General features: G+C 46.9%; 2 protein-coding genes across 11 annotated transcripts in view; one reads left to right on the top strand and one right to left on the bottom strand.

The window, feature by feature from the left end:
- Positions 1–26,668, bottom strand: part of LOC117220899 (uncharacterized) — a 61,674-nt gene that overhangs the window by 13,506 nt on the left and 21,500 nt on the right. Inside the window, exon 1 of one of the 6 annotated variants that reach the window (XR_013032613.1) lies at positions 25,701–26,243. The exons of 1 other annotated variant lie outside the window; for it this stretch is intronic. The gene's annotated coding sequence lies outside the window, so the exon portion shown is untranslated. Of the gene's footprint in view, positions 1–15,976; positions 16,432–25,700; positions 26,244–26,668 lie in introns of those variants that run through there. 4 more of the 6 variants (XR_013032609.1, XR_013032610.1, XR_013032614.1 and 1 more) reach the window with 4 other exon arrangements.
- chm (lysine acetyltransferase chameau) overlaps positions 1–26,668 on the top strand; it is a 46,521-nt gene that overhangs the window by 15,889 nt on the left and 3,964 nt on the right. For 4 of the 5 annotated variants that reach the window (XM_033471333.2, XM_033471334.2, XM_033471332.2 and 1 more), the window contains one exon: positions 16,427–16,520. The exons of the other annotated variant lie outside the window; for it this stretch is intronic. In XM_033471333.2, coding sequence (XP_033327224.2) covers positions 16,427–16,520 — 94 coding nt within the window. The remainder of the gene's footprint in view (positions 1–16,426; positions 16,521–26,668) is intronic. 5 annotated transcript variants of the gene reach the window in all.

The raw sequence follows: 26,668 nt of genomic DNA, 5'->3' as shown, positions 1-26,668 counted from the left end.
GTGCAAGGCTCGAATGATCGCAAGTAAATAAAATTATTCAAAATGGACTTGGGTCGCTTTCAAACATTTCAACGGTTCCGTATCGTGTACCGCGTACGGGTCCAGACGGACCCGTCTTCGCCAACGGACTGTTTTACAAGTAACCACGTGTCCTCGCGGTGCGATTTTTCGCGAAGCTCGTTCCGACGAAAGAAACAAGCCGCGAGCCAGGAAGATGAATCAAGTAGAATAAGAAGGAGGAGGAGGTGGTGGTGGAGAAGGAGGTGGAGGAGGAGGAGGAGGCGAAGGATGATTCGATCGGAGAAGGCCGTTGGAAATCAGCAGACGGTGTATCCGTGGAGACGCGACGATCCACGGGCACTCGGGCCTGCTCGTTTGACTAACTTCCGGTGGTGCGCCGCGCCAGTTAGCCCGTCACGAACCGTTCCACTGTATATGGTACTGAATAATGCATGCAGAAATGGAACGAGCGTGGCTTCTAGGAACGGAGCGCGGTGTCGGGGGGGGAGCGGCGAAAAGGCGAACAGAGAAAGAGAGAGCGCGAGAAAGAGAGAACGAGAGAGAGAGAGAGAGAAAGAGCGCAGGAGAGAAAGAGAGAGCCCTCGAAAGAGAGACACTGGCGGACAAAATTCTAGGAAATGATTAATATAGGAACTCGTCATAATACTCGCGTTAAAATGCAATCTCACATTGAGCAGAAATAGTCTAGAAGTGACCGCCGCCTATAATTTAAAAAGAAACAGGCCGCCCGCAGCGATGAAAAGTTTGGCCACCCCTGTTTCGAAAGAAGCGGTTCTAAAACGGAGAAAGAAGTTACACACGAATATAACCTGAACGAATTTTAGAAATGATAGAAAATAAAATAATAATCTGATTTTATTCCGCACATTTTCTTTATTCGCCGATGTGGACAGATACGAAGAGACAGAGCGAGAGAGAGAGAGAGATGATGGTTTTAAAAAAGAAGAGGAATAAAAAAAAATTGCGAAAGGTGAAAGGATCGAGAGGGAAGCGTATCTGTGCGGGCTGGTCGAGAGGACCCGTGGAACGATGGTCCCCGATACGCGTGTAACGCAATAAATGGGCAGGGCTGACGGAACGTTTATATATCTCCGAGAGGGTGGAGGCGAGGAGGATCCGGCAAACCGTGCCCCCCCAAGACGGATAAAAGGGAAGAATGGCAGCGATAGAGAGCAGACAGAGCCAGCCGAGGGACTGGGGCGACGGGAAGGGTAACGCACCGGGAACCGGGACCCCAGGAGGATCCGTCGAGAGGAATTCCGGTTCTGAAAATTCTATGCCGGCCGTTTATCCCGAGACTCTCGGGTTTGCTGCCGAAAACTCGAGAGAAAAAGGATTGAACGCGCGCGCCCCGAGCTTTGGATAAACCGATTCGAATATCCGAGAGCGAGTAGACAGAAAGAAAGAGAGAGAGAGAAAGGAAGAGAGAGAGAGCGCGCGAGAGAAAGAGCGAGAGAGAGAGAGAGAGCGCTAGAGAAAGAGCGCGAGAGAGAGAGAGAGATTGAGATGGAGAGATAGCGAGCGAGAAGAGCGTGGGGAATTGGAAGCCCGAAAATTTAGCGAGACGGAATTGGCCGGGCGTTCTTTTAAAGAACGCTGAAGGGTGCACGCATCGCGTAAACAGTTGAACCCCCGAGGCGGGGGTTTGTGCCGCGAGCAAGACGCGTCCACGGCTCCTCCGTCTTCGGTCGCGAACCTCGAGACACGCGCTTTGAGCGCGGAGAAATCTGATTTCGGGGATGAATTTACTTATCGTCGCGAGAACAAAGAGGCAAGGCGAGTCGAGGCGAGGCGAGACGAGACGATCTCGCGAGAAAAAGAGAAAAAGATCGAGACGGGACGCTCGAAAAAAGCCCTCGAGACACCCGGAAAGCTTCGAGTTCTTCGGAACACGTTCCTCTATTTTTCCGTTTCGAAAACGAGAACAGAAAAAGAAAAGGAAAAAGAATAAGCGTTCCGTGTTTCGAGAGAGCAAAATTTTGAATTCGGCGAAATCGAAAAATTAACTTTCGATCCGTCGCTGGAAGAAGGGCTCGCGAATATGCTCGCCGACGGGAGCGGCGATCTATCTCTCTCCGAGATGTCGAATTTATTTATTAACAAATTCCTCGGGCTGTTTCCCGCGGCGGCGGGGAAGGGGAGGGAAGCTAGGAGACAGGTGCGGCGAGCAAGGAAGAAGCTGCGAAGCAAGAAAGGCAGTCGGAGGGTCGGTCAATTTTCCTTAAAAATATCCTGTAGACGCGTCGCTCGAGCGAGCGAGAGAGAGAGCAGATGGTGGATGGGAGTTGGCGCGAAAGGGATTGCAAGGGTGGAAGAGAGCAGGAGTTGGAGACGTCGGCGTCGGTGTCGGCGTCGGCGGGGTGTTCAGGGGGTAGAAAAGGAAAGGGATGACGTAGAGTAACGTCGAGTACGAGGACGAGGACGAGTAATAGTAGTAGTAGTCGTAATAGTAGTAGTAGTAATAGTAGTAGTAGTAGTAGTAGTAGTAGTAGTAGTAGTAGTAGTAGCAGTAGTAGTAGTAGTAGCAGTAGTAGCAGTAGTAGTAGTAGTAGTAGTGTAGTAGTAGTAGAGGTCGTCGATACGATACGCGGCGGCCTCTTGGAGAAGAGGTTGGGGTAGGCTCGCCCAACCCTGGTCTCTCTCTTTCTCTCTCTCCAGCTCCGTCCACCTTCGTCCCCGCCCGGTCGAACTTCCTCTGGGTCCCCGGTTCCCTTCCGTCCCTCGCGCCCCGTTCTGTCCCGTTCCAGCCCGTTCCACCCCGTTCCTCTCGGTTCCTCCCTGGAAAAGCTCGGCACGGCGAGACCGGGCGGGCGAGCGAGCGATCGATGCCAGACAGTCCTGTTCACACGAGCAAATCCCGCCGAATACACGGGGCTCCGTAGAAGGTTGGGGTAGGGTATCATCGTCTAGCCCTAGCCACGGCCTAGCCGCGGCCTTCGGTCCGCTTGCGGCTCGATCCGACTCGTCCCGCGCGTCCCAGCGAATCCCCGCGCGTTTTACTCGACCGCTCGCTCTCTCGCTCTCGCTCGCTTTCTCGCGCGCACTCTGCCGGGTTCTACTCGACCACCGATGCCTCGGCGACTCGTTATCCCGTGTCTCGTGTCTCGTGTCTCGTGACAGAGAGCCGCAAGCGTACACCGACGGTTTCCAGTTTCCCTCGACGCCACCTTCTCGTTGCACGAGCACACGGCGAGAGCGACGGAGAAAAAGAGCGAGCTAGAGCGAGCAGAGAGAGGAGCGTTCCCCTCGCGATTCCTCACGGCCACGAAAAATCCACGTGGCTGGCGAGCTTCCTGCCGGCTCGGAGCGACTCGGGGCGGCTCGGGGAGCCTCGGGACGGCTCGAAGCCGAGAGAGTCTACAGTCTACAAACTACAGTCTACGCCGTGGCAGCCGAGGCGAGAGAGTTCGTCGCCCTTCCGCCACCAAGACGGAATAGAAGCTCGCGATTCTCGGCTCGGGGAACGGCCGTCCCGCCGCAGAGGGCTGCTCGATTCCTTTCGCGGACCTTGACCTCTTCTCTCTCCGCCCCGAGCGGCAAGGGGTGAAACGAGGTCCGAGATATCCGGGCTGCCGATCGTAAAACTCGATTTCGTTATTAATTCGCCGCAGTCCTCTCCCTATCTCCCACCTCTCTCTCTCTCTCTCTCTCTCTCTCTCTCTCTCTCTCTCTCTTCTCTCTCTCTCTCTCTCTTTCTCTCTTTCTCTCTTTCTCTCTTTCTTTCTCTCTCACGCGTCCCTCGACTACGCGCGGGGAACGTAGCTATGGTAACCTCCGTGTTCTAGCAAGCGCGGATGGGATTAAAACGCGAACACATCGATCGCGTTTTGTCTACGACACGGAATTAACGGACACACGATGCGTGGCCGGCCGTAACCATCGATCCCATGTATCGACTGCGGAGAGAGAGAAAGAGAGGTTTCCCTTCGACCGCGGCGCGGCGCGGCGCGACGAGACGCGAATGCACAAAAGGCTATTGTTCGGCCGGCCGCGAAATCCTACGGTAGGAGTGTCCAGGATTCGCGTGGGAAGCCCGCGACAGGGCTTCCCCGGCGATTCTGCAGCCTCCTTCCAGGAAGAGCGTGTCTCGATATCGGCCCCGACGGCGCGACGATCGACGCGGAAGACGAGAATCCTTAGGCGGCCTCGAGTACTCAAAGGGCTTGGATCGAACGGACAGGCTTATTCGAACTTTCGAGAAGTTTGTCCTCGTTAGGCTGGGTCAGGATTCGGCGTTGTTCGAAGTAAATTTCATGCGAAGAACGTCTTCGTGTATAATGCAATTTTATGGCACGATATATGTATGTATTTCGAGGGAACTCTTCGAAGGTAATTTTCGTCCAGGTTATAATATTATTGTATTAATATTACATTATTATTATTATATAAATTATTATTACATTAACCCCTTGCCGTGCTTTAACGAGTCTGACTCGTGATGAAAATTTTGGCCCAAACATGAACATAACGAGCCAGGCTCGTGAATAGATCGTCGGGCCAAACGTAAACGTCACGAGCCGAGGTCGTGTACAGATAGTCGGATCAAACATAAACGTCACGAGCCTGGGTCGTGATCGAATGTTAGTTTCTATCAGTACGCCACCAGAGTTAGTCACGAGTCTCATAATTGCTGTTACAAAGTAGTTTATATTATTATATTGAAATTTAATAATAAACCCTTACAAAATGCAAAATAAAAGAGGTTTAAGTGAAATCAGTGATAATGAATCTAGTGATAGTGATGTTCTTCCGCTAACCAGAAAGCGTCCAAGGCGTTATGATTATAGAAGATAGTAGTGAAGAGGAAGGTACGACGCGTCAATCATGGATTTGGCAGAAGAAAAAAAACACACCAATAGTTTGGACATATTCTGAGACTCGTGGTATAAAAGCGTCTGTTCTTACTAATTTAAGCAAGGATCCAACAATATTAGAACTATTTTCTATTATATTTGATAACAAACTGTGGGATATAATTATTACGGAAACAAATCGCTTCGCATACCAAGAAATGAACGACGAGTGTAAAAGACGGAAAGTGGACGACAATTGGCATCCTGTTACCTTAGATGAAATAAAGGCCTACTATGCATTATGTATTTTGATGAGTCAAGTAAAAAAATCAAATATACAACAGTATTGGACTACAAGAGCAGTAATAGAAACGCCGATATTTCGAAAAACAATGTCATTTAAGAGATTTCGGCAAATTTCGAGATTTTTACACTTCTCTAATAATGAAACTTATGATAGAAATGACCGACTTCGAAAGGTAAGATCTATCATCAACCTCTGGAATGAAAAATTTAAAGAAATTTACACACCCAGTGAATATATCAGCATTGACGAATCCTTGATGAAATATAAAGAGCGTTTAGCATACAAACAATACAATCCGTCGAAAAGAGCTCGATTTGGATTAAAAATTTATAAATTGTGCGAGGCAAGTACCGGTTTCTGTCATAAATTCAAAATATATACCGGCCAGGACAAAATTAATGTAAGTGATAGTGCGTCGCAGAACGTTGTGATGGATTTGTCAAAATCAATAATAAACAAGGGATATACTTTGTTTCTGGATAACTGGTACTCTTCACCTGACCATTTTTTTAAATTAAACCAGAAAAGGACAAATGTTATCGGGACAGTACGCAAAAATAGAAAAAATATGCCAGGGGATATTCAAAAGCTTGTTTTGAAAAAAGGAGAATGTGTATATAGGAGTTGCAATAATTTGATAGCTCTGAGATGGAAAGACAAGCGCGACGTGTATATGATATCAACGAAACACGAAAGTGTAGAGATGGTTGAGCAATCAGACAAAAAATTACAGAAAGTAATGAAGCCTAATTGTATCGTGGAATATAACAAAGGTATGGGTGCAGTTGATCATCGAGATCAGATGTTATCCTGTTTCCCAATCATGAGAAAAGCCATCAAAGAATACCGAAAGCTTTTCTTTTACATGTCAGATATGGCCCTATTGAATACCTATATTATGTATAAAATTATGCACGGTCGTAAAAAGGAGAGTTACGTTCAATACCGAGTAAAAATAGCAGAAACAATTTTACAAAATGTCCGATTACCGGATTACAAAACGCGTGGAAAATCTACATCAATTGAACCTCTTCGACTTCAAGCACAATATTGGGCTCATTTCCCAAAAACTATCGATTCGACGGCTCGAAAAAAGCACCCAACAAGGATGTGCAAAGTTTGTTATAAGCATAAAATACGAAGCGAAACGAAGTGGGAGTGTGCGGAATGTGAAGTAGCTTTACATCTGCCAGAGTGTTTTAGGAAGTATCATACCAAGGAGGATTTTTAGACTTGTTAGTATTTTCTTATTAGATATTGATTCAGGGTGAATATTTATTACAATTAAAGTTTCATTTTTAGCCGTGGTATTATTACGTTCCTGGGAACAAACCCACAGTTGAAGATGCAAGGATTTCTGTTCAACTGTTAAACTGTTCTATTGAATTCGTGAAATATAATTTTGTAACTGTTATCGACTACAAAATATAATATAGTATAATATTATAATTATAACGTAATGAATCGATTACAAATAAATAAAAAATACAAAAGGTATTAGAGTTTATTTCCACAACAGCAGTATCGTGCAAAAGTGTCTATATCAGAGGCATTTACATTTCGGCTCGTATTGTGACCTTTCTCGCGCATCAGTCTGATCGGTTTACCACGCGTTGACGCGTAACACTTGGGCCCGAGTTTCGTCGAGCTAAATCGCACGGCAAGGGGTTAATATTATAATATTATTATTATTATTATAATATTAATATTTCGAGAGAGTGAATTCTTTCGTTCGCGAAAGCGCGAACCGATTTCGATGAAAAATTATCAGCACGCGTGCTGAAATGAAAATTATCACCAAAACGCGTTCTTTCCATTTTCGTTACAGCCTCGGATGAGAAAAAGTAGGGAAAACATCGTTTTTTTTCTTTTTTTTTTCTTTTTCTTTTTCATTCATCTGCAATTTTATCATTCCGATCTGTACTCGTTCTCTGGAGAATTAATCGCTTCAACGTCTCAAAAAAAAAGAAAGAAATTCATGTTGTCGGATCAATTATCAACGAGTTAATCCGTCTGAAAAGTTGTTCGCATACTTTCCGACAGTCCACATTCCCCCGAGTCCGCGTCCGAACGTTGTCGGCGAGCATAAATATGCGTTAGCAACAGTTAAAGAATCCGCGCGGACCGCGATGATGTTGAACGTGTAACTGTTCGTGTAACAGTTCCGGTCGACGAAAATTTCTGCCAGGTGCACGCGTTGAGTTCGACCGTAGCGGGGACGGTGACTGGGTCAATTTTGACGCGCGGAGTATTTTATCGGTGAATTTTCTACAATCAAGTAAAATAAATTGCACTAGGAACAACGGAAAGGCTAATAACTAGACCGCGGATCTTCGGGCGAAATAAAAATTACAATAAAACGAGCTTGAACGAACCGAAAATAATTTAACAATATTAATAAATTCTGTTCGGAATTTCTTTTATTAATGTCTGTTATAAATGCATCAAATCCACGGTCTAGCGATAAGCGTGCAAGAAATATCCGCAGAAATATGTTCGAAAAAAATTGCCGGACCGAGCTCGGAATTTTTATAAACATCGTCGGCGGCGCGATTGTGCAAACGGTTCGCCTTGCGAGGGTTAAATCGATCATTGATACGAACGCACGATGCACGCCCAGTCTAGAACCTCGATAAGTCCGCGTCGAAATTTTCGCGTCGAGGAGGACCGGGGGGGGGGAGAGAGAGAGAGAGAGAGAGAGAGAAAGAGATAGAGACTGATGGAGGGACCGGTGACAATTTCTCCTCGGGTTTGGGAAGCCTCGGGAAGTCTTTGGGAAACGCGAGGATAATCCCGGCTCGACCCTCTGAAGTTCTCGTGTTCTCGAGCTCGTCCGCCATTGATAAATTTCCAGCGTCCCTCGAGACTCGCCCTTCGTCTGGACGCGCAGCCAGGAATTCCGAGGGGCGAGTTCTTTCGCTCTTTCCTATTAGAATACAGCCGGCGAGCCGGAGAAAGAGAGAGAAAGAGAGAGAGAGAGCCGTGCCGGACGCCGATTATCGGCGCCGGGAACGAACTTCTCTCTGGAGGGCGAGACTCGTCCGTAAGATAGCCGTAAGAAACTCGGCGGACACCCCGTAGATCGAGAGGAACGCTTTGTTCGGTAGAAAGAAAGTGGAGGAGGAAACTCGGTGCATCTAAATATAGAAGTGACCGTCGCGCGAGGAGCCGTATAACCTTTAAGCGGCGCTCACACCGCGGACGCAGCGCCGAGATCCGATGGCCGGCGGGAACCCGCGAGCCCAGCGCCGTCGCTCGAAACGGCGAATCGATCGACGATCCGATCGCTCGGGCGTCGCCGACGTTGCTCGGGCCGATCCGCCGCGGACCGCTCGGTCTCCGCGGAGTCCTCGGGAGCCTCGAAAGCCGATATCCGCGAGAATCCGTGCGCAGTTGTGCACGCCGCGCGTGCGGGACGTTTATCCGATTTCTCTGGCCAAAAGTCGATTTCGTCGAACTCGTCCGCGTACGCAGAAATATCGGACGTTGCCGCTGTAAATTTTCACGCCGTTTTTTCTCTCCCTTCCGTGCTGAGATACGGCCATTCGTGTGCTCGTGCCTATTGTAATAATCGATCGACGGCGAGCGACGGAGAGGCTCGAGTTCCGCGGCGACGGCTCGATCGTTGCCGAGACGTCCGACGGAAAGAGTCGGAGAGACAATTATTTGATTCGCGTGATTCGCGTCGTCCGCGCGGAGAAACGTTCGTTCGCCTACGCTCGGCTTTTCGCACACCGACGCACGGTGCGATATTTTCGATCATCCGCCGGCTCTTAATTCTCTGCGTGACTATTTTTTTCTTTTCTTTTATCTTTCTTTCCTTTTTTATCTTTTTTCTTTTCTTTATCGTTGCGTATTCGATTGTAACTTTTTACGCGAAATAACGCGTATAATAATTTCTAATCGCGCGTCGAATATCGAAGACACAATTTTTTGTTGTTGTTCATTTTTCTTTCTTCTTTATTTGTTTTCGGACGAACACCGAACACGCCCATCGATCGTTGTCAGATGGAGCTGCACATGTTCGTGAACACGGGCCGACCAACCTCCGGTTTTACAATCGAAAATCTTTTAAGACGTCCCACGGTTATGGTCGACAGAGAGCTCCCGATCGAGCCGCTTCGATCCGATATCATCTTTAATCGAACGAAAAAATCTCGCTCAGGATTCCATTTGCAACCGTCGTGGTCGCGTCCGACTCGAGACATTCATCGTGTCCATTGGCATATTGCTCTTCTCTCGTTCTTCGTACGATTATTTTCCTTGCGAACTGTCAAATACAACCATGTAGACGGTTTTTTTTTTTGAATAAAAGTTATAAGAAACGCACCCGAATTTCCATCGCATTATTTTCAACACGATAAAATAATCCAAGCATGAAAGAAAAATTATCCATGCGACCGTCTACGTCACGCAATTCGCATAGACCACTTTTATTTCGCATAAAAGTCACTGTTTACGCGACGAATAAATTCACACAATCGAATGAAACACAACTAGTAAACGAAAGAAGAAACAAACTAGAATCTTTTGGCGTGCAAAATAATTATCAAGACTAATGCTGGTGGGTTATTCAGCGGCGAGATATTGCTTTAAAATTCGGGGGAGGAACACTTGAACATTTTCTAAAAACATTCTGCTACGGAATGAAGTCCCGGAGCTCGTCGAAATATCACACGGCCGCGACCTCGCTCGTTCGTCGTGTTTACGAGCGCTACGAGGAACCGTGCGGATACAGACTGCACAGTATGTGAGATATACAGGGTGTCCCGAAAATGGCGGGTTCCTCGGATCATTCGAAGCAACTTTTTCCTTTGCAAAAATTTTCTCCGAGGTGCCGTTAACGAGTTATTAACGAAAAACAGTGACCAATGAGAGGCGAGCTCGGCTGGCGCGAGGCGACCGAGCTAATGGGCGGTACTGGGCTTCGCGCGCTGGTTGGCTGGGCCGCCACGCGTCAGTCGTACTCTATTCCTATTGGTCACTGTTTTTCGTTAATAACTCGTTAACGGTGCCTCGGAGAACATTTTTGTAAAGGAAGAAGTTGCTTCAAATGACCCGAGGAACCCGCCACTTTCCGATTGCGGGACACTTTTGGGACACCCTGTATACTGCACGCCCGTGCTAGAATATAGCAAAATAATAGCTCGGCTCGGCCAGATGCTGGCGCGTGTATCCGCCGGCTAGCGGAGCTTTACAGCGCGACGGTACGCGGAAAAGGATGCCGACCGATCGGCCGAGCCTTTTACGATCGACTTTACGATCGTTTTCGGCTCGATCGGGGAGGCTCCGTCGACGAGACGTCCACGGTCTTCCACAGCTTCGCGGTGCTTCTTGGAGGGCACACCGGGAAAGATGAGGCTCTGCTTCTCCGCGGTCCATTCCGCCGGCTCCGTCGAAATCGAGAGTCGATCGATGAGTTTGTCGCGCGACTCGGTTGCCGCTGGCTACCGCGATCGTTAAACTACGCCGAAAGGAGACAAGAGCAGCGTCGAGAGAGGCCAGGTATCGATTCCGCGCGACTATATCTACCGGGAGAGAGAAAGAGAGAGAGAGAGAGACAGAGAGAGAGAGAGAGAGAGAGAGAGAGAGAGAGAGAAAGCCCCCCCGTTGTCTCGTCCGTCGCTGGACGCGACGGGGGACCGATTTCCGAATTCCTCGCGGCAGAAACGCGAAACAAATCGCGGAACACCGGTTCCCGTCTCGGTCCGTCACGCGCGTTTTCCGCGCGCGGTGGAAGAAGAAGAGACGGCGGCGCCGGCCACGATTTTACACCCCCTCCCCCTCACCGTGAAATTTCTGTCACGCTATAAAAGTTTACCGCGACCGGCACCCGCGCGAAAGGCACCGCTGTTTCCATTGGGTGTGTGTGCTCGCCGATCCATCGCTTGCTTTTCTCAATTATCTCGTTTGTTTCGTTCACAGTAAAATGCTTCGAGCAGCATCGAAGAAGATCACGGAAAGAATTTGACAATGCTGTTGTTGGGCGTTACTTTCACCGGGTCGTTTCTTAAGGAAGAGACGCTCTCTTGTCACGCTTCTTGTTTTATGTAACGGACCCCGGAGAACATTTTTCCATTTCGCATAAAGAGATCCGCGGTCTGGTAATTACGAATATTATATAGACGATCGTTATGGCGACGCCTATGCGGTAATGCGAAAAGTCAACCGAGCGCAGCTGTCGAATCATAGACGTGCAGTTTATATAATTACAATAATAATAATAATAATAATAATAATAATAATAATAATAATAATAATAATAATAATAATAATAATAATAATAACAATAATAACGTTATCGATCGTCGGGATAACTGTCTGTTTCAGTGAGAGATTAATAATGTAACAGTCTCTCGAGCACGGATGAGGTACAATGAAATTAGAAACTTGAACATTAGTGTAGAAAAAATGGGGGAAACTCAAGAAAGAAAAATACATGAAGTTTGATTAGATTATGCTAACGGGGTAACTGGGACAAGCGCGTGTAAAATTTCGTTTGCATAAACATATAAAAGTACTGATAAATGAAGTACAGATAAATGTAGTTAAAATAAATGAAGTACAGATAAATATAGTTCAAATAAATGAATTACAGATAAATGTAGTTAAAATAAATGAAGTACAGATAAATATAGTTCAAATAAATGAATGACAGATAAATGTAGTTCAAATAAATGAATTACAGATAAATGTAGTTCAAATAAATGAAGTACAGATAAATATAGTTCAAATAAGTGAATTACAGATAAATATAGTTCAAATAAATGAATTACAGATAAATATAGTTCAAATAAATGAAGTACAGATAAATGTAGTTCAAATAAACGAAATACAGATAAAATGAAGTACGTATAAATGTAGTTCAAACAAATGGAGGTACAGCTAAATGTAGTTCAAACGAATGAAGTACAGCTAAATGTAGCTCGAACGAATGAAGTACAGCTAAATGTAGCTCGAACGAATGAAGTACAGCTAAATGTAGTTCAAACGAATGAAATACAGCTATATGAAGTACAGGTGAATGTAGTTCAAACGAACGAAGTTAGATGAACGGAGGTTAGGTAAATACGGTTCGGATAAATGTGGTTCCACCGTAGGAAAGAAAGAGGAGGAATCGGCGAGGAAAAGCGAGGAGGCGCGAGGACCTTTCTTGGTCGCGCGAGGTGGGGAGGTCGAGACGTCCCTGAACGGAGCGGAGACTAGTGGCCCAAGGACGTCGCGGGGCCCAGATTCTCTTCTCTCTCCCCCTCTCTTTCTCTCTCGCTCAGGTCACCTTCTCGGAGCAGCTCGCTTCTCTCTGGTCGCCGCGAGACCGGACGAGTTTTCGAAAAATCGGCGCGACGGACAAATTCGCGCGAAGCATCGTTCGAGCCAACCGCTCGCGCGACTTTTCCGCCGGTAGGCGGAGAGAGAGAGAGAGAGAGAGAGAGAGAGAGAGAGAGAGAGAGAGAGAGAGAGAGAGAGAGAGAGAGAGAGAGAGAGAGAGAGAGAGAGAGAGAGAGAGAGAGAGAGAGAGAGAGAGAGAGAGAGAGAGAGAGAGAGAGAGTCCTGTCTTCGGGTTTCAGCGATCGGTCTCGGTTCTCGGCGTTCTCCACGGCTCGTTTTCCTTCCACCGGCGAACAGAAACGCGCATGGACGCGCGAACACGCTCGCGAGGACTCGGTTGTGTGTCCTTCGGACCGTTGCTGCCCCGCTCGCCAGTTAGCAACAAGGCAACAAGCACGCCGCCGCCGCCGGAAATACCGGGTGTCCGAGTTGCACCGGCTCCTCCGTTCCCGATGCGGGACCGAGGGGCGTCGAACGATCGATGATGTTACTTCGGCCGGATTCGCCAAGATCCGCCGGTCTCGAACGAAAGAAGATTCCGTCGGGTTCCATCTAACGCGGAACGAACTCTATTTCTGCCGACGGATCGAGCGATACCGATGGCCAAGTATCGGAGCTCAAATAGATTAGTTTATTCGCTCGTTCATTTATTTATTTACGAATTTATTTATTTATTTACGAAGCTATTTATTTGCGAATTTATTTATTTATTTACGAAGCTATTTATTTGCGAATTTATTTATTTATTTACGAAGCTATTTTTTTGCGAATTTATTTATTTACGAATTTATTTATTTACATATTACGAACGGGACGAAAGGAGTACACGAGTGCGTCAGAATCGCAAGCAGAGCAGGCGACAATCTCGTTAATTTCGGGGGACTCGGTGCCCAAGACGCGCGACATCGCAGGCGAAGAATGGTCGCGTACGATCCGTGGGGTATAATTAAGTTGAAACGCAGCCGTTGCGAGAGGAAGCTCTAATAATTCCAACGTTTCGATTTTCGCGAGGCCCGTCCCCGTCGCCGCCGCTCGAGCAGCCACCGAACGATGTGCCGGCGCTGTAATCAGATTATAATAAAACGCGAACGGATCGCGCGCGCGACCGAAAGAACGGATAAACGTGCGACCATGGCAACGAAACCGTCGGCCGAACGGCTCGGGTTCCGATGCGCGATAACGCCCACGTCGCAAAAAAAAAAGTCGAATCGAGGAACCGAAAAATTCGAAATCCAGTCTCTCGATCCGTTTCGCTCCGCTCCGTTCCGTTCCCCCGACGTGTTTGTATCGCTTGTATCGCGTGTCTCGATACAATTTTCAAAGGAGGCTCGCAATTTACTCGCGCCGCGCGGCTTTAATAAGCACGAAGAACCGCTCTGGCCCTCGCTAATAACTCCATTTACGCTCTTTCCCTGGAGCGGCTCGCGTAGAGAAACTGTGTGAGGTCGATTTTATACTTTTATTTGTCGATTTATGGATTTATTCATTTATTTATCGATCTATTTATTTATTTATCGATCTATTTATTTATTTATCGATCTATTTATTTATTTATTTATCGATCTATTTATTTATTTACTTATCGATTTATTTATCGATCTATCTATTTATTTATTTATCCATTTATTTATCGATCTATTTATTTATTTACTTATCGATTTATTTATCGATCTATCTATCTATTTATTTATTTATCCATTTATTTATCGATCTATTTATTTATTTATCCATTTATTTATCGATTTATGGATTTATTAATTTATTTATTGATTTATCTATTTATCGATTTATTTATTGATCTATTTATTTATTTATTTATTTGCGGGCTAAAGCCTCTTAGTTAACTCTCTAAGTAAAAAGTGTACACGAATGAACTTGAATGTATAACAATAATACAATATAATAACGCATCGATAGTAAAACAATGAAATGCTTGAACGGTTGAAAAGCTGCATTCCGCCGGAAGTCGTAACACGTGCGATTTGAAATTGAATCTATTACGATGCCGATTCACATTGCAAATGATCCCATTCGTACAGTTATTACGCATAGACTGCGGATATTTATGCAGAATCGAAAACAGTCTTCGCTAATTGCACGATATGGTAGTAACTACGTAAACATTGATTTCTTTCCTTAACCCTTCGCACTCGAAGCCATTTTAGCTGTAAACCTTAAATCATTTTTCTGACTTGATAGTATTTCCATTTTATACGACAAAGTGCATTTTATGCGCATGAAATTGAGCCTTGTACCGACTCGTACAATAGTTACACTTTCAACAATTCCTTAAACGTAAACTTTTTGTTAATATAAAAATTATCTTGGAATATGCTACGACAATTTTTTTAGCGGTGCCTCGGAGTCACCACTCGAGTGCAAAGGGTTAATATTTCGCGATTCGATTTACAAACACACATTTCGTCAGGAATACGCGTTAAAAAGTCCCGCGGTCTACCGATCCCGCGGGCACGTCGAATCTCGCCGGCACACATTTACCTTATTTCTGCGTCGAACGTGTTCGATCGCTCGCCGAAAATAGCTCCGCGCTTTGTTAGAGGCCGCGCGGGTCTCGACGCGGACAGAAATCGGCGCGTGTCACGGAGAGAGAAACGCGGGATGATTTCGTATGGGCGGACGCGGGCCGAGGAGATAAAGCGGAGCGGCGGCCTCTGGTTGCCGAAAAACCGGCCGCGGGCCCAGGAATTGCGATGTAATTTCACGCGAACTTTATCTAATCTGACCGCCGAGATATACGCTTTAGGTGTACGCCCACCGCGGCGCGCACTTGGAACACCTATTTTCGTGGACATCGTCGGCCAATCGTCGCCAATTTTCTAACCGAAACTTCTGTTAAATCTTCAACGAATGTTCGTAGCACAACACAAAAAAAGAAACAAATTAAAGAAGAACAAAGGGAACGAACAAGTGGAAAAATTAGCTGCCGATAGCTGCGATGAATAATATAACCTAGACAAAGTTTAGGTTATATTATATTATATTTAATTAGGTTATATTATATTATATTTATAATGTAACCTAGACAAAGGTTATATGCGCGTCTTAACCCTTTGCACTCGAAGCCACATTTGAACAGTAAATCTAAAATAATTTTTCTAACCTACAGTGATTCCATTTTATATGACAAAGTGCATTTTATGCATACGAAATTGAGTCTCCTAATTTATAGAACAGTTATGCTTTTAATAATATTTATAATCTAAACTTCGATGATACAAAAGTGATATTAGAACGTGATACAATAATTTCAGTGGTGCCTCGGACTCACCATTCGAGTGCAAAGGGTTAAAGCCTTACCACTGAAGCAGTGAATTTTAACGCCTTTAATTTCTTCCGCTGTGGTCGCTTATCAACGATTCGATGAAACTGTTGGTACAAATGGCCGACGACGTCCAAGAAAATAAATGTTTCGTTCCAGCGTACACCGCGCCGTGAAACACATCGAGAAATACGCGAGAGAAGAGAAGAGAAGAGAAGAGAAGAGAAGAGAAAGAAATCAACTTGCCATGGACTCGTCCCGCGCTGACGTCGCTCTATATTTAACCAACCGATCGAGCACGGCTCGCGCTCCAGAAACCCTCTCGAAAGTCGCTATTCTTTTCGTTCGCGTTGGCCGAATCGCTGCGCCATCTTGCCGAACGAAAAATCGTCCTGTAGGTGTCGCCGGCCTCGGGCGTCTCGCCTCGCATCGAATCGAGCTCGAAAAGAGATTTCGTGGAAGCTCGCGCGTTCCCGACGCCTTGAAACTCGGAACGAAAAGACCCGCCGAAGGTCAGGTGCACGCGCGTAAGCGGCGCTAAATCGACGTCTCGATATGCTCGAGAACTTTCGATACACGCGTTCTCGGAACGATTCTCGAAACCGTTCGGCCGTTTTATCGGAGCGGTGCCGCGGCGGCGGCGGCGGCGGCGTTCCAGACAGATAACTCAGAGCCCGACCTCGCTTTCTGTTCCAGGAAAAGAACTCTTTCCTCAATTACAACGTGTCCTGCATTCTGACGCTTCCGCCCTATCAGCGACAGGGGTACGGCCGGCTCCTGATCGATTTCAGTGAGTAGAGATCCCGCCGATGCTTGTTTTACCAATCGCTTCTCGTCCCCGGAATCGTTTCGCCGAATGGTACAGTGGCTCCTCGATTATCCAGCTCCGCACCGGTAGCGCCTACGGTCGCCGTCGTATTTCCAACCGTCTACTATCGCAGTTAATGGACTCTTCCTTCGTTATTTTCGCCGCTCGTAACCGTCTTCTCTCAGACGCGCTACGCCCGTTGCTTCGTTTCGCCGTTCTACAAGCTAATCGTTTTGTTTGCAATTTTTATCGCGTTTCTCTCTATCTCGTTAGCCTTTTTATTTTAACAACGAGATGTCTCACTTGTACGTCCGATAATCTTTTATTTATTGTACTTCCTGCACTGTACATATTTATTATACTCTCTCTCTCTCTCTCTACCGTACACATTTATTATATTTCCTGTACTGTACATATTTGTTATACATACTACGTGTATATTTATTATAAATACTTATTTACTACTTTCTCTTCTTACCTTTTTTTTCATCGAACTTCTCCTTTTTATTTCTATTTCTTTTTTCTTTCCTGTTGCAAAGAGTTCTTTCTACCCCGGTACGAACAAAATTATTCGTTGTTTCTCTGCTTATTCTTTCGACGAAAGAATAAACGTGACACCGGAGAAGCGGAAATTACCGAAAGCAATGATTATTGTTGATATTGACATGACCCAGACGTCCGTCTCTCGCTGTTGTTGATTTTCCAAATTCGTTCTGCCCGCGAACCAGTTCGATTCGAAACGATGCACAGCGACCAAACGAACCGTGTAAATCGGCAACAACGGTCCGGCGGTCTTGCAACCGAACTGTTCCATTATCCGAACGTTCGATTCCCCGGATAATCGAGGTTCTACTGTACCTGGAACCGGTAGCTGCTCTTCTAAAATGTTAGTTACTCTCTTAAAATGTCAGGAGTCGTAGAGAAATAGCGAATGCAGCGAGAATCTCGATTCGAACATTTTTTTTTCCATCGCGTCCGCTCGATTCCGCTGCGAGCGGACACGCGCTTGTCCTCGCCGCGAGCCCGTCCCTGGACACAGGATGACGACACATCCTGCCGACGAAATCGAAAGGACTACCGAATTAGGAACCGGACGACGAACGGGAACCGCCCCCGCACGCGTCTCTCGCCGTTCCGCGAGACGAATACAATTTTCTCGGCGTTCGAGCTTAACCTTTTAGGCACGACGCGCCACTATAGTGGCTTCCGCGGATGTCATCTTTCAGAACGACGCGCCACTATAGTGGCTTGCTCTAGTAGCTCACTCGCTCATCGTTTGAACCAAATAATCGTCTTCATATGCATTCTTTCACACTTCTTTTGTCTTCGCATCGATTTACAACAGTCTACAGGGTGTCCCAAAAATGTCTCGCAATCCGGAAATGGCGGGTTCCTCGGATCATTTGAAGCAACTTCTTCCTTTACAAAAATGTTCTCCGAGTCACCGTTAACGAGTTATTAGCGAAAAACAGTGACCAATAAGAATCGAGTATGGCTGACGCGAGGCGGCCCAGCCAACCAGCGCGCGAAGCCTAGTTCCGCTCATTGGCTCGATCGCCTCGCGCCAGCTTAGCTCGCCTCTCATTGGTCACTGTTTTTCGTTAACAACTCGTTAACGGTGCCTCGGAGAAAATTTTTGTAAAGGAAAAAGTTGCTTCAAATGGCCTGAGGAACCCGCCACTTTCGGATTACGAGGCATTTTTGGGACATCCTGTATATACAGTATCAGACTCTGTACAGTACACATCAGACTGCCGTCCAGAGAAATAGCCTCGCGCAGAATTCAGCCATACCTAAAAGGTTAACCCTTGAACGGATCGGCGATCGACTAGCTTTTAGGATCGCGGCGGCGCGAACCAGATTTTCGCAAAATGTTGTTGCTCGATCCGTTGTCCGCGTTCGAAGCCACACGTTCGGACGCGGTTTCATCTCGGTGGCTCGCTATCGTTGGTCCGTTTTTATTTTATCTCACCTCCGAGCACATCCATTAGACACCAAACTATTTTAAAACGGGAGACTCATGCCGCGTCGCACGATGATAACGGCCGGTTTCAATAGGATTCTTAGAAACGTTAAAGTGTTAATTGCAAACAGTCAGATTCTATCGCCTTCGCGACTTCTACGGTCGATCTGTAATTTATTCGCATGTTCTCCGAAAAGATTCCGCTTCCAGTAAGTTAATACTAATAAATAATAAATAATGAGTAAATCATAAATAAGCAACGAATAAGTAATAAATAAATAGTAAGTAAATAATAAATACTAAATAAATAGCAAATAAGGAAATAGTAACTAAATAATAAATAAATACTAAATAAATAACAAATAAAGAAATAGTAACTAAATAATAAGTAAATACTAAATAAATAGCAAATAAAGAAATAGTAACTAAATAATAAATAAATACTAAATAAATAACAAATAAAGGAATAGTAACTAAATAATAAATAAATACTAAATAAATACCAAATAAATACTAAATAAATAAATAACAAATATACAATTAATAACTAAATAATAAATAAATAATTAATGAATAATGAATGAATAATAAATAAATAATAAATAAATAATAAATGACAGGAACGTTCAAGCGACTACATTAACGCCCATAAACGCGTGGCTCGATTGAAGTCGCGCGGTGCCGCCGCAGCCGGCGCAATCCGGCAAAGGGTTAATCGAATAAAACGCGCCTAGTGGAACTTCGTTCGTCGCAAATACCTCTCTAAAACCGGTCACGGTTTGACGCAATCGTAATATGGAAAAACCAATGTCGACGAGGAGTGTCGCGTTACAATTAAGCTGGGATTCCCGCGATTCGAGTCGAGTGCCAACGAAACGAAACGAAACGAAAGTATACGTCGCACCGTTCGCGCTTATCTGTCAACCGGGAAAGACCGACGCGGGTGGACTCTCTCGGCCGTTCTCGCTCAATGGCAGCGTGACGCGTGTACGAATTTACGACTTCCGGCTGCGATCCACCGCTGACTCACACACACACGTTTGCACGACGTCGCGATCGCTCGTCGAGATTATGCCGCCGTCGTCACCGCCGCTGCTTGCCGATAATTCGTCGATTCTTCCGAGACTTTCGGGGCCACGGATAAATCGGCGAAACGCCACAAAGGAGACGAGACAGTTAGAGAGACGGAGAGAGAGAGAGAGAGAGACGGTGGAGGGGGAAGATCCCAGAGAAACCAGGATACAGCGACCGGGATGCTCTCATTGTCCCCTATTTACTCGTCTGGGAACGCATCGTGAGGGAAAGAAACGAGGGGAAATGGCGCGAGGAAGAAAGGAAGAAAGAATAAATAAAGAAGGAAAGAAAGATAGAATAAATAAAGAAGGAAAGAAAGAAAGAAAAAATAAAGAAAGAAAGAAAAAATAAAGAAGGAAAGAAAGAAAGAAAGAAAAAATAAAGAAGGAAAGAAAGAAAAAATAAAGAAGGAAAGAAAGAAAAAATAGAGAAGGCAAGAAAGAAAAAATAGAGAAGGAAAGAAAGAAAAAATAAAGAAGGAAAGAAAAAAAGAAAGACTCTCTCTCGCTCTCTCTCTCTATCACTCTCGCGCTTTCTTTCTCTCGCGCGCTCTCTCTTTCGCTCTCTCTCGCGCGCTCTCTCTTTCGCTCTCTCTCGCACGCTCTCTTTCTCTCGCTCTCTCTCTCGCGCGCTCTCTCTCACTCTCGCTCTCTCTCTCTCACGCTCTCTCTCGCGCTCTCTCTCCCTCTCTCTCGCTCTCTCTCTCCTCGCTCTCTCTCTCTCTCCCCCATTGTTTCCACGCTCTCTCGCCAGGCTCTCGAGAAGCCACGTAGCGCGTGTACACCGCGAAAGAGCGTAGCGTTGATAATTAAACGCGAGCTTTTTGCCGTGACGTCATTTTCATTGATGCCGACTAGGCGGAGGACGCGGCGACGCGGCGGAAGCGGGGGGAGCACCGGTGTCGGGAGGGAGGGGAGGGGCAGAGGAGAGTGTGGGTCGCGTAGGGACGGCACGTCGACGACGAGCAGCCCCCCTAGAGGTGGCTGGGGTTGTGGGTCGACGTACTATGCGGACGAAGTCGTCGAGAATCGTAGTGCTGTTGTGCGGGACGCGGGACGGGTTGCGGCGGCTTTTCCGCAGGGGTTCAAAGAGGAACAGAGAGAGAGAGAGAGAGAGAGAGAGAGAGAGAGAGAGAGAGAGAGAGAGAGAGAGAGAGAGAGAGAACTTACAAGGCTGACGAGAGCAACGGGTCGAAACGGAGAGAGCGACGGAGAGAGATTCGCGTCGTGTGCACGTGTGTGCGGCGCCGGTGGTGGGAGCTGTGTGCAGTCGCCGTTGCCGGTGGTGGTGGTGGTGGTGGTGGTGGCCATGGTGGTGGTGACGGATAGTGGAGTGTAGGTCGGAGTGGAATGGTTAGCGGAAAGTGCGACGCCCGGCGTCTCGCCGCATCGATCCACCCCCACGATGTCTCTCTCTCTACCTGCTGTTGGCTTGCACGCGCGTACACTCTTGAACGCGGCGCTCGCGCGCGCGCGCGCGAACACACGGAGAGAATAATCACAGACACGGGATCGGGATATTCGTCTCGTCTCGTCTCGTCTCGTCTGGTCTGGTCTCACGTCTCGATCCGTCTCGTCTCGACGACGGGGTGTGTCCGATGCACCCCGTGTCCCGCGGAGGAATTTCTCTCGGCTCCCGATTAGGGCAACGGAGTCGGGGAACTCGCGGGAGAAGCACGCGTTCACGGGACGGGGAGCGTCTTCTTACTGAGCGACTTCTTCTCCCTGGCTTTTCGGTTAGTTTAGGGCTCGAGAACGGGATGGGTGTGCTTTCGTTACGAGGGTAGTTTAGTCCGGATTTTTTGCGACGATTATCGGCGACGGCGGCGGCCTTTGTTGACAACCTCTTCTCTCTCTCTCTCTCTCTCTCTCTCTCTCTCTCTCTCTCTCTCTGTTTCTCTAGAAATGACGTCTTCGGTATCGCCAAGGTGCTCGCAATACCCACAAGAAAAACACCCTCGGGGGAGAGGGGGAGGGGGGGGGGGGGGGGTAAAATACCTGTAAATACCCGGGGGGGTCCTGTCCTAGCGGTGAGGACGACAACGATAAACAGGGTTTTCGAAAGTACGCAGGATTCGCGCGCGTTTGATACGCAGTTGGGTTAACGGGTTAAGAAAGACCGATGATCGCCGCGTCGGACACACCCTGCACGCGTCCCTCGGCGCCCTCGGAGCCCTCGGGGTCGGCGGGTAGGGCTCGGAACACCGCTTCCACCTGGTTCGATTCGAGCGAGCGGCGTGGCGTAGGGCTCTCGCGATCGCATGACCTCCGGTGACCTCGCCCCTCGTAGGGCGTACGATTGCCGGGGTACACCGCCGCCCTTTTCCTCCGTGCGTAGGCCAGCCGCCCAACCAGCCAGCCACCTCGCTTAGGTGCCACCGAGAGGGACGGAGGAGCCGTCCGCGAGCCTTCCCTGGTCGACTGTCACGCCGATCCGTTCGCCGTTTCTCTCTTCCTCTCTCTCTCTCTCTCTCTCTCTCTCTCTCTCTCTCTCTGTCTTTCATTCATTTCCATTTCTCTCGTTCTCTAATTCCCATCTTTTTCTCACTCTCCCACTCTCTCTCATTCTCTCATTTCCATCTCTCTCTCTCTCACTCTCTCATTTCCACCTCTCTCTCTCTCTTTCTCTCTCTCTCTCTCTCTCCGTCTCTCTCTCCAACCGCCCGATTCCTCTTCAACCCTCGTCGCCGTTGTTCTCTCGTCCTTCCAGTCACCGGCGCTTCCCTCCCCCCTCCCCCGACCCACTGGGGCCCCTCCGACGCCATCCGCAGTGGCGGCGGCGGTGGCAGCAGCAGCAGCAGCAGCGGCACTACCACCGCCCCCAAACCACCCCCGACGCCCCCGAAACTCCGCAAACTGAACGGACGCGTAATGAATGCGCTCTTGCCGAAGCTGTTGGCCCCCGGTGGAAGGGAGACGCGGAAAGAGAATCGTGCCACGCCGTAGAAAGAGGCGGCGGGAAAGAATTGGCAGAGGGTGGCAAAGGGGTGGTTGCCGGCGGTGGCGGCGGCGGCGATGGCGACGGCGGAGATACAGGGTGGACTGTCCTCTCGCTCCTGGTTCAGAGCGCCGGAGAAGAAGGAAAAAGAGAGAGAGAGAGAGAGAGAGAGAGAGAGAGAGAGAGAGAGTTGGAAGAGGAGAAGGAGGTGGAAAAGGATGGTCATTGAACCCCTCAGCCTCCAGGACGTCCTGGAATAAGCCCGACGCAGGACCGGTCTTCGCGGCACTACTTCGGTCACACTCTGCGAAAATCGTCTAGGGTGCCGCCGTTTTTTTTGTTTTTTTTTTACCCTGGGCTAACCGATCGCTGTGCATTTTGTTTATTTTCGAGCGTAATTAACTTTATATTTATCGTACGAGAGCGGGTCGGACACACGTTCTCGTTCACAACTTCTCGGCGTACGTGGTTCGTAACCCTTTTTGCACTCGAAACCATTTTAACTCTGATATTGAAAGTAATTTGTCCGACTTGCAGTATTTCTATTTCTATCGACTTAAGTGCATTTTATATGTGTGTATAGAATTTTATGACCGGTACAACGATTACATTTTTAACAGTTATTCGAGTATAAACAGATTTGATAATGACGTTTGAAACGTTGTATAAAAACTGTTTTAAACGATGAGTCGGGGTCACCAGTCGATTGCGAAGGGTTAAAATATCTACCGTTCGAAGGAGATCCGATACTTCTGTCGTGGGACAATTTCTATCGACAGAAGAAACGTAGAAAATTTACCTTTCAGTCATATTATTCGCGGGACAGGTATTGACACCTTTCTAAAAATTGACTTTTATATATTCTGATATATTAGAAGGAAACCCCTTCGAAATACTAAAAATCCTCGTTGCCCACTTATCGTCGGAATCGTCTTGCCAGACTTGAAAATATCAAGTATTTTCTAAAAAGAAAATATTAATTAATTTGTTCAAATTAAATCGTCCCGACCTGTGACCCGCGCGCAACACGTGTCAAGAAATGTCATTTAAATAGCTAAAGTAGTATTTAGTAGCGAGAACTCCCGAAGGCTGCTAACAGGACACAGTAATTGGCTCCTCTTACCCTGCCGTTCTTTTGCCACCCCTTCGCGCCGTCCCTCCGTTCGCCACCGACACACCTGAGGCCACACACACACACACTCATACACACATAGACGATTCTCCTCTCTTTTCTCTTGCCCCTTCCCTCCTCTAGCCGGTTGCTCCCGTTGGCCCGTTTCTTTTTCCCTTTGTCGTCCCAACGGACACGCGGAAACCTCCGCCTATCGTCTCGATCTCGATTATTCGGGTAATGAGAATTCCGCGGTTATTTCGGGCTCGCCGCGACGCTTCCGCGAGGATCCCTCGTCACGGCCGACGCTGGTCGTTGAACCTCGCGCCGGCTTCCGGCCGTTCTGGAATCGGGCATCGACGCGTCCGACCGACCAGCCAAATGGCCGAGATTCGAAGGATCTATCCCACCGACAGCGAGACGTTCTCTCGACCGACTTCAATCGATCCCGACCGGACGAGACCTTCGAGCGAAGTCCCGCCGCTTCGAATCCGCGGCCTCTATCGCGTTGGCTTCGACAAGAGAGTCTCTCTCTCTCTCTCCCTCTCTCGCGCTCTCTTTCTCGCGCGCTCTCTCTCTTCTCTCTCTCGCTCTCTTTCTTTCTCTCCCTTCCTTTACGGGTGAACTCGCGTCTCTGCCAAACGAATAGGCGCTCTCCGAGAGCCAAGTTTATCGCTCTCCACGGTTCTCTCTCGCGTGTCTTTCGAAGCGCGGCCGCATACCGGCACGGTATCAATGCGGTCTGGTTCCCGCGAGCATAACGGATGACCCATAAACAGAGAAATCGGTTTAGGCGCGCGGCGTCGGCGACCGGATCGATTCGTCTAATTAATCGATCGGTCGGAGCATGCGAGGCGGCAGGCTCGCCGAACGGCGAGCTTCGAGACGGCCCGAGAGAAATCCGACTCGCGAACCCTGAAAAATCAGCGAGCCACAACGCGCCAGCGAACGTTTTGCACCGCGACAAAGTCCCGCGAACCACGCGTGTCATCTGCAGGGTCCGAGAGCATCGAAGCTGAAAAGCATCGGCTAGGATAAATGCGAATATTACGGCCTTATTTGATGAAAGTATTAAAATCTAACATTTCGTAGCGTGTAATCTTCTAAAGATCAATCTCATTGTTTTTATACGTTTAATATCGATCATTCATGACGTACAAGTAACAGCGATCGCAGTTTCTTAATTAACTTATCGACGTTTGATATTCGGAAGCTCTTGTGAAAACATGTCGAGTCTTCTGAAATACTCGTAACGGCAGCTGCGAACGCTGCACAACTGTTTATTTCAGCGTTATTTTTACACGAAGTAAAACCATATTACTTTGATAGAAAATCGACGTACACTGTCACCGTCATCTAACCTCAAATATCATTTACTGACACAACATTTGGCGTATAGTTTTAATAAGCGTATATTGTTTTACGGCGGCGCATTACCGAACTGCGTACCATAACCTATACTGTCCTCGACGAGCCGGTGCGAACACGCTTGATCGCAGATTATCGCAATTCAATCTATACCTAATTTGTAAAGTGTTACAGTGAGACTATCTTGGCCCTAGGAATCGTAGCTGTGCGTGTGTGTGTGTGTACAGCCAATCGAAAATACGGGTTACGTCACCTTGATACGCAATATAATCGGAACGTCCATATTTGCCTCGCAATAATGAATACATAACCTCGTAATGTATGCACGCGTACGGCTTCTTTGCATCGCGATTTGCAATGAAATTCGCGCTTCCGGAGATCCGATATTTCGAGGAAAGTAAATATTCGAGTTGAATATATAGTAGGTATAACTCGAGTCGTCAATTTATTGGCGTAAAAGATCTTATCGTCTTTGACAAAAGTTCGCCTTCGATATATATATATATATATATATATATATATATATATATATATATATATATATATTATATAATATAATATATAATAATATATTATATTATATTATTATATAATATATATATATATATTATATAATATAATATATAATAATATATTATATTATATTATTATATAATATATATATATATATTATATTATATTATATTATATTATTTCTCGTACCACTTACCGTATCCGCTGCACGACCGCTGATCGGTGCAAGCGATCGGGACAAATAGAAATAGCGAGCGTACGTCGTTCGGCCGCGGGTTTCGGGGGTTGGAAATTATTTTCGATACGGCACCGACGCGTCGCGTCGCCTCGCGTCGCGCCGCGGCGTTTCATCCTTCGTCGGTCACTGACACCAGAAACGGCTTCCAGCGGCGGCAAGAGGAGGCGAGAGCCGCGTGTGCACGCGAACGCACGCGAGCACCACGGCTCTCCGTACCTATGCGGCTTCGACGACGTCTCGCGTGCAATCGGAATTTCATAGTCCGTTTAGCCGCCTTCCCTCCGCAAGGACGTCGTCGCGCGGACCGCGTCCGTACCGTTTTTCACGGCGATTCACGACGATTCGACGCGACGAATCAGTGCGCCCTGGCCAGCGAAGCCAGTTTACCGGGCCCTTTTAGTTTATTCTCGAGCATCGTTAACGTCACATCTATCGAATAAGACTTGATATAAATTTTCTCATGAGAAAAGAAGCTTCGCAACTTTTATCGTTTTGCTCTTAAGAAACTTCAATTAATCCGCGGACGACGGGCCATTTTAACAGAACTGTACGATTGACGATGAATCTAATAATCCTGAATTCTTCAAAACAGCAATTTATTATTTCACGTAATTTGTGCGAATTGAGTAATTATTATTGTGTAATTATAATAATAATTATTATAATAACATATTATATATTATTGTATAATAATTATTAATTCTATACATAATTATTATATATTATTATATAAGAATTATTAATGCTATACATAATTATATTATTATACATTATACATAATGATAAAATTATCCCTTTGCACTCGAGTGATGACCCCGATGCACCACTAAAATTGTTGTATCACGTTCTAAGATCATTTTTATGATAATCGAAGCTTAAATTTTAAACATTATTAAAAGTGTAACCGTTGTATGAATCGCGAGACT

The sequence above is a fragment of the Megalopta genalis genome, chromosome 2, assembly GCF_051020955.1.
Source record: "Megalopta genalis isolate 19385.01 chromosome 2, iyMegGena1_principal, whole genome shotgun sequence".
Taxonomy (NCBI): Eukaryota; Metazoa; Arthropoda; class Insecta; order Hymenoptera; family Halictidae; genus Megalopta; species Megalopta genalis.
The sequence above is the reverse complement of the archived record's forward strand: the minus strand, read 5'-3'. Positions and strand labels throughout refer to the sequence as shown.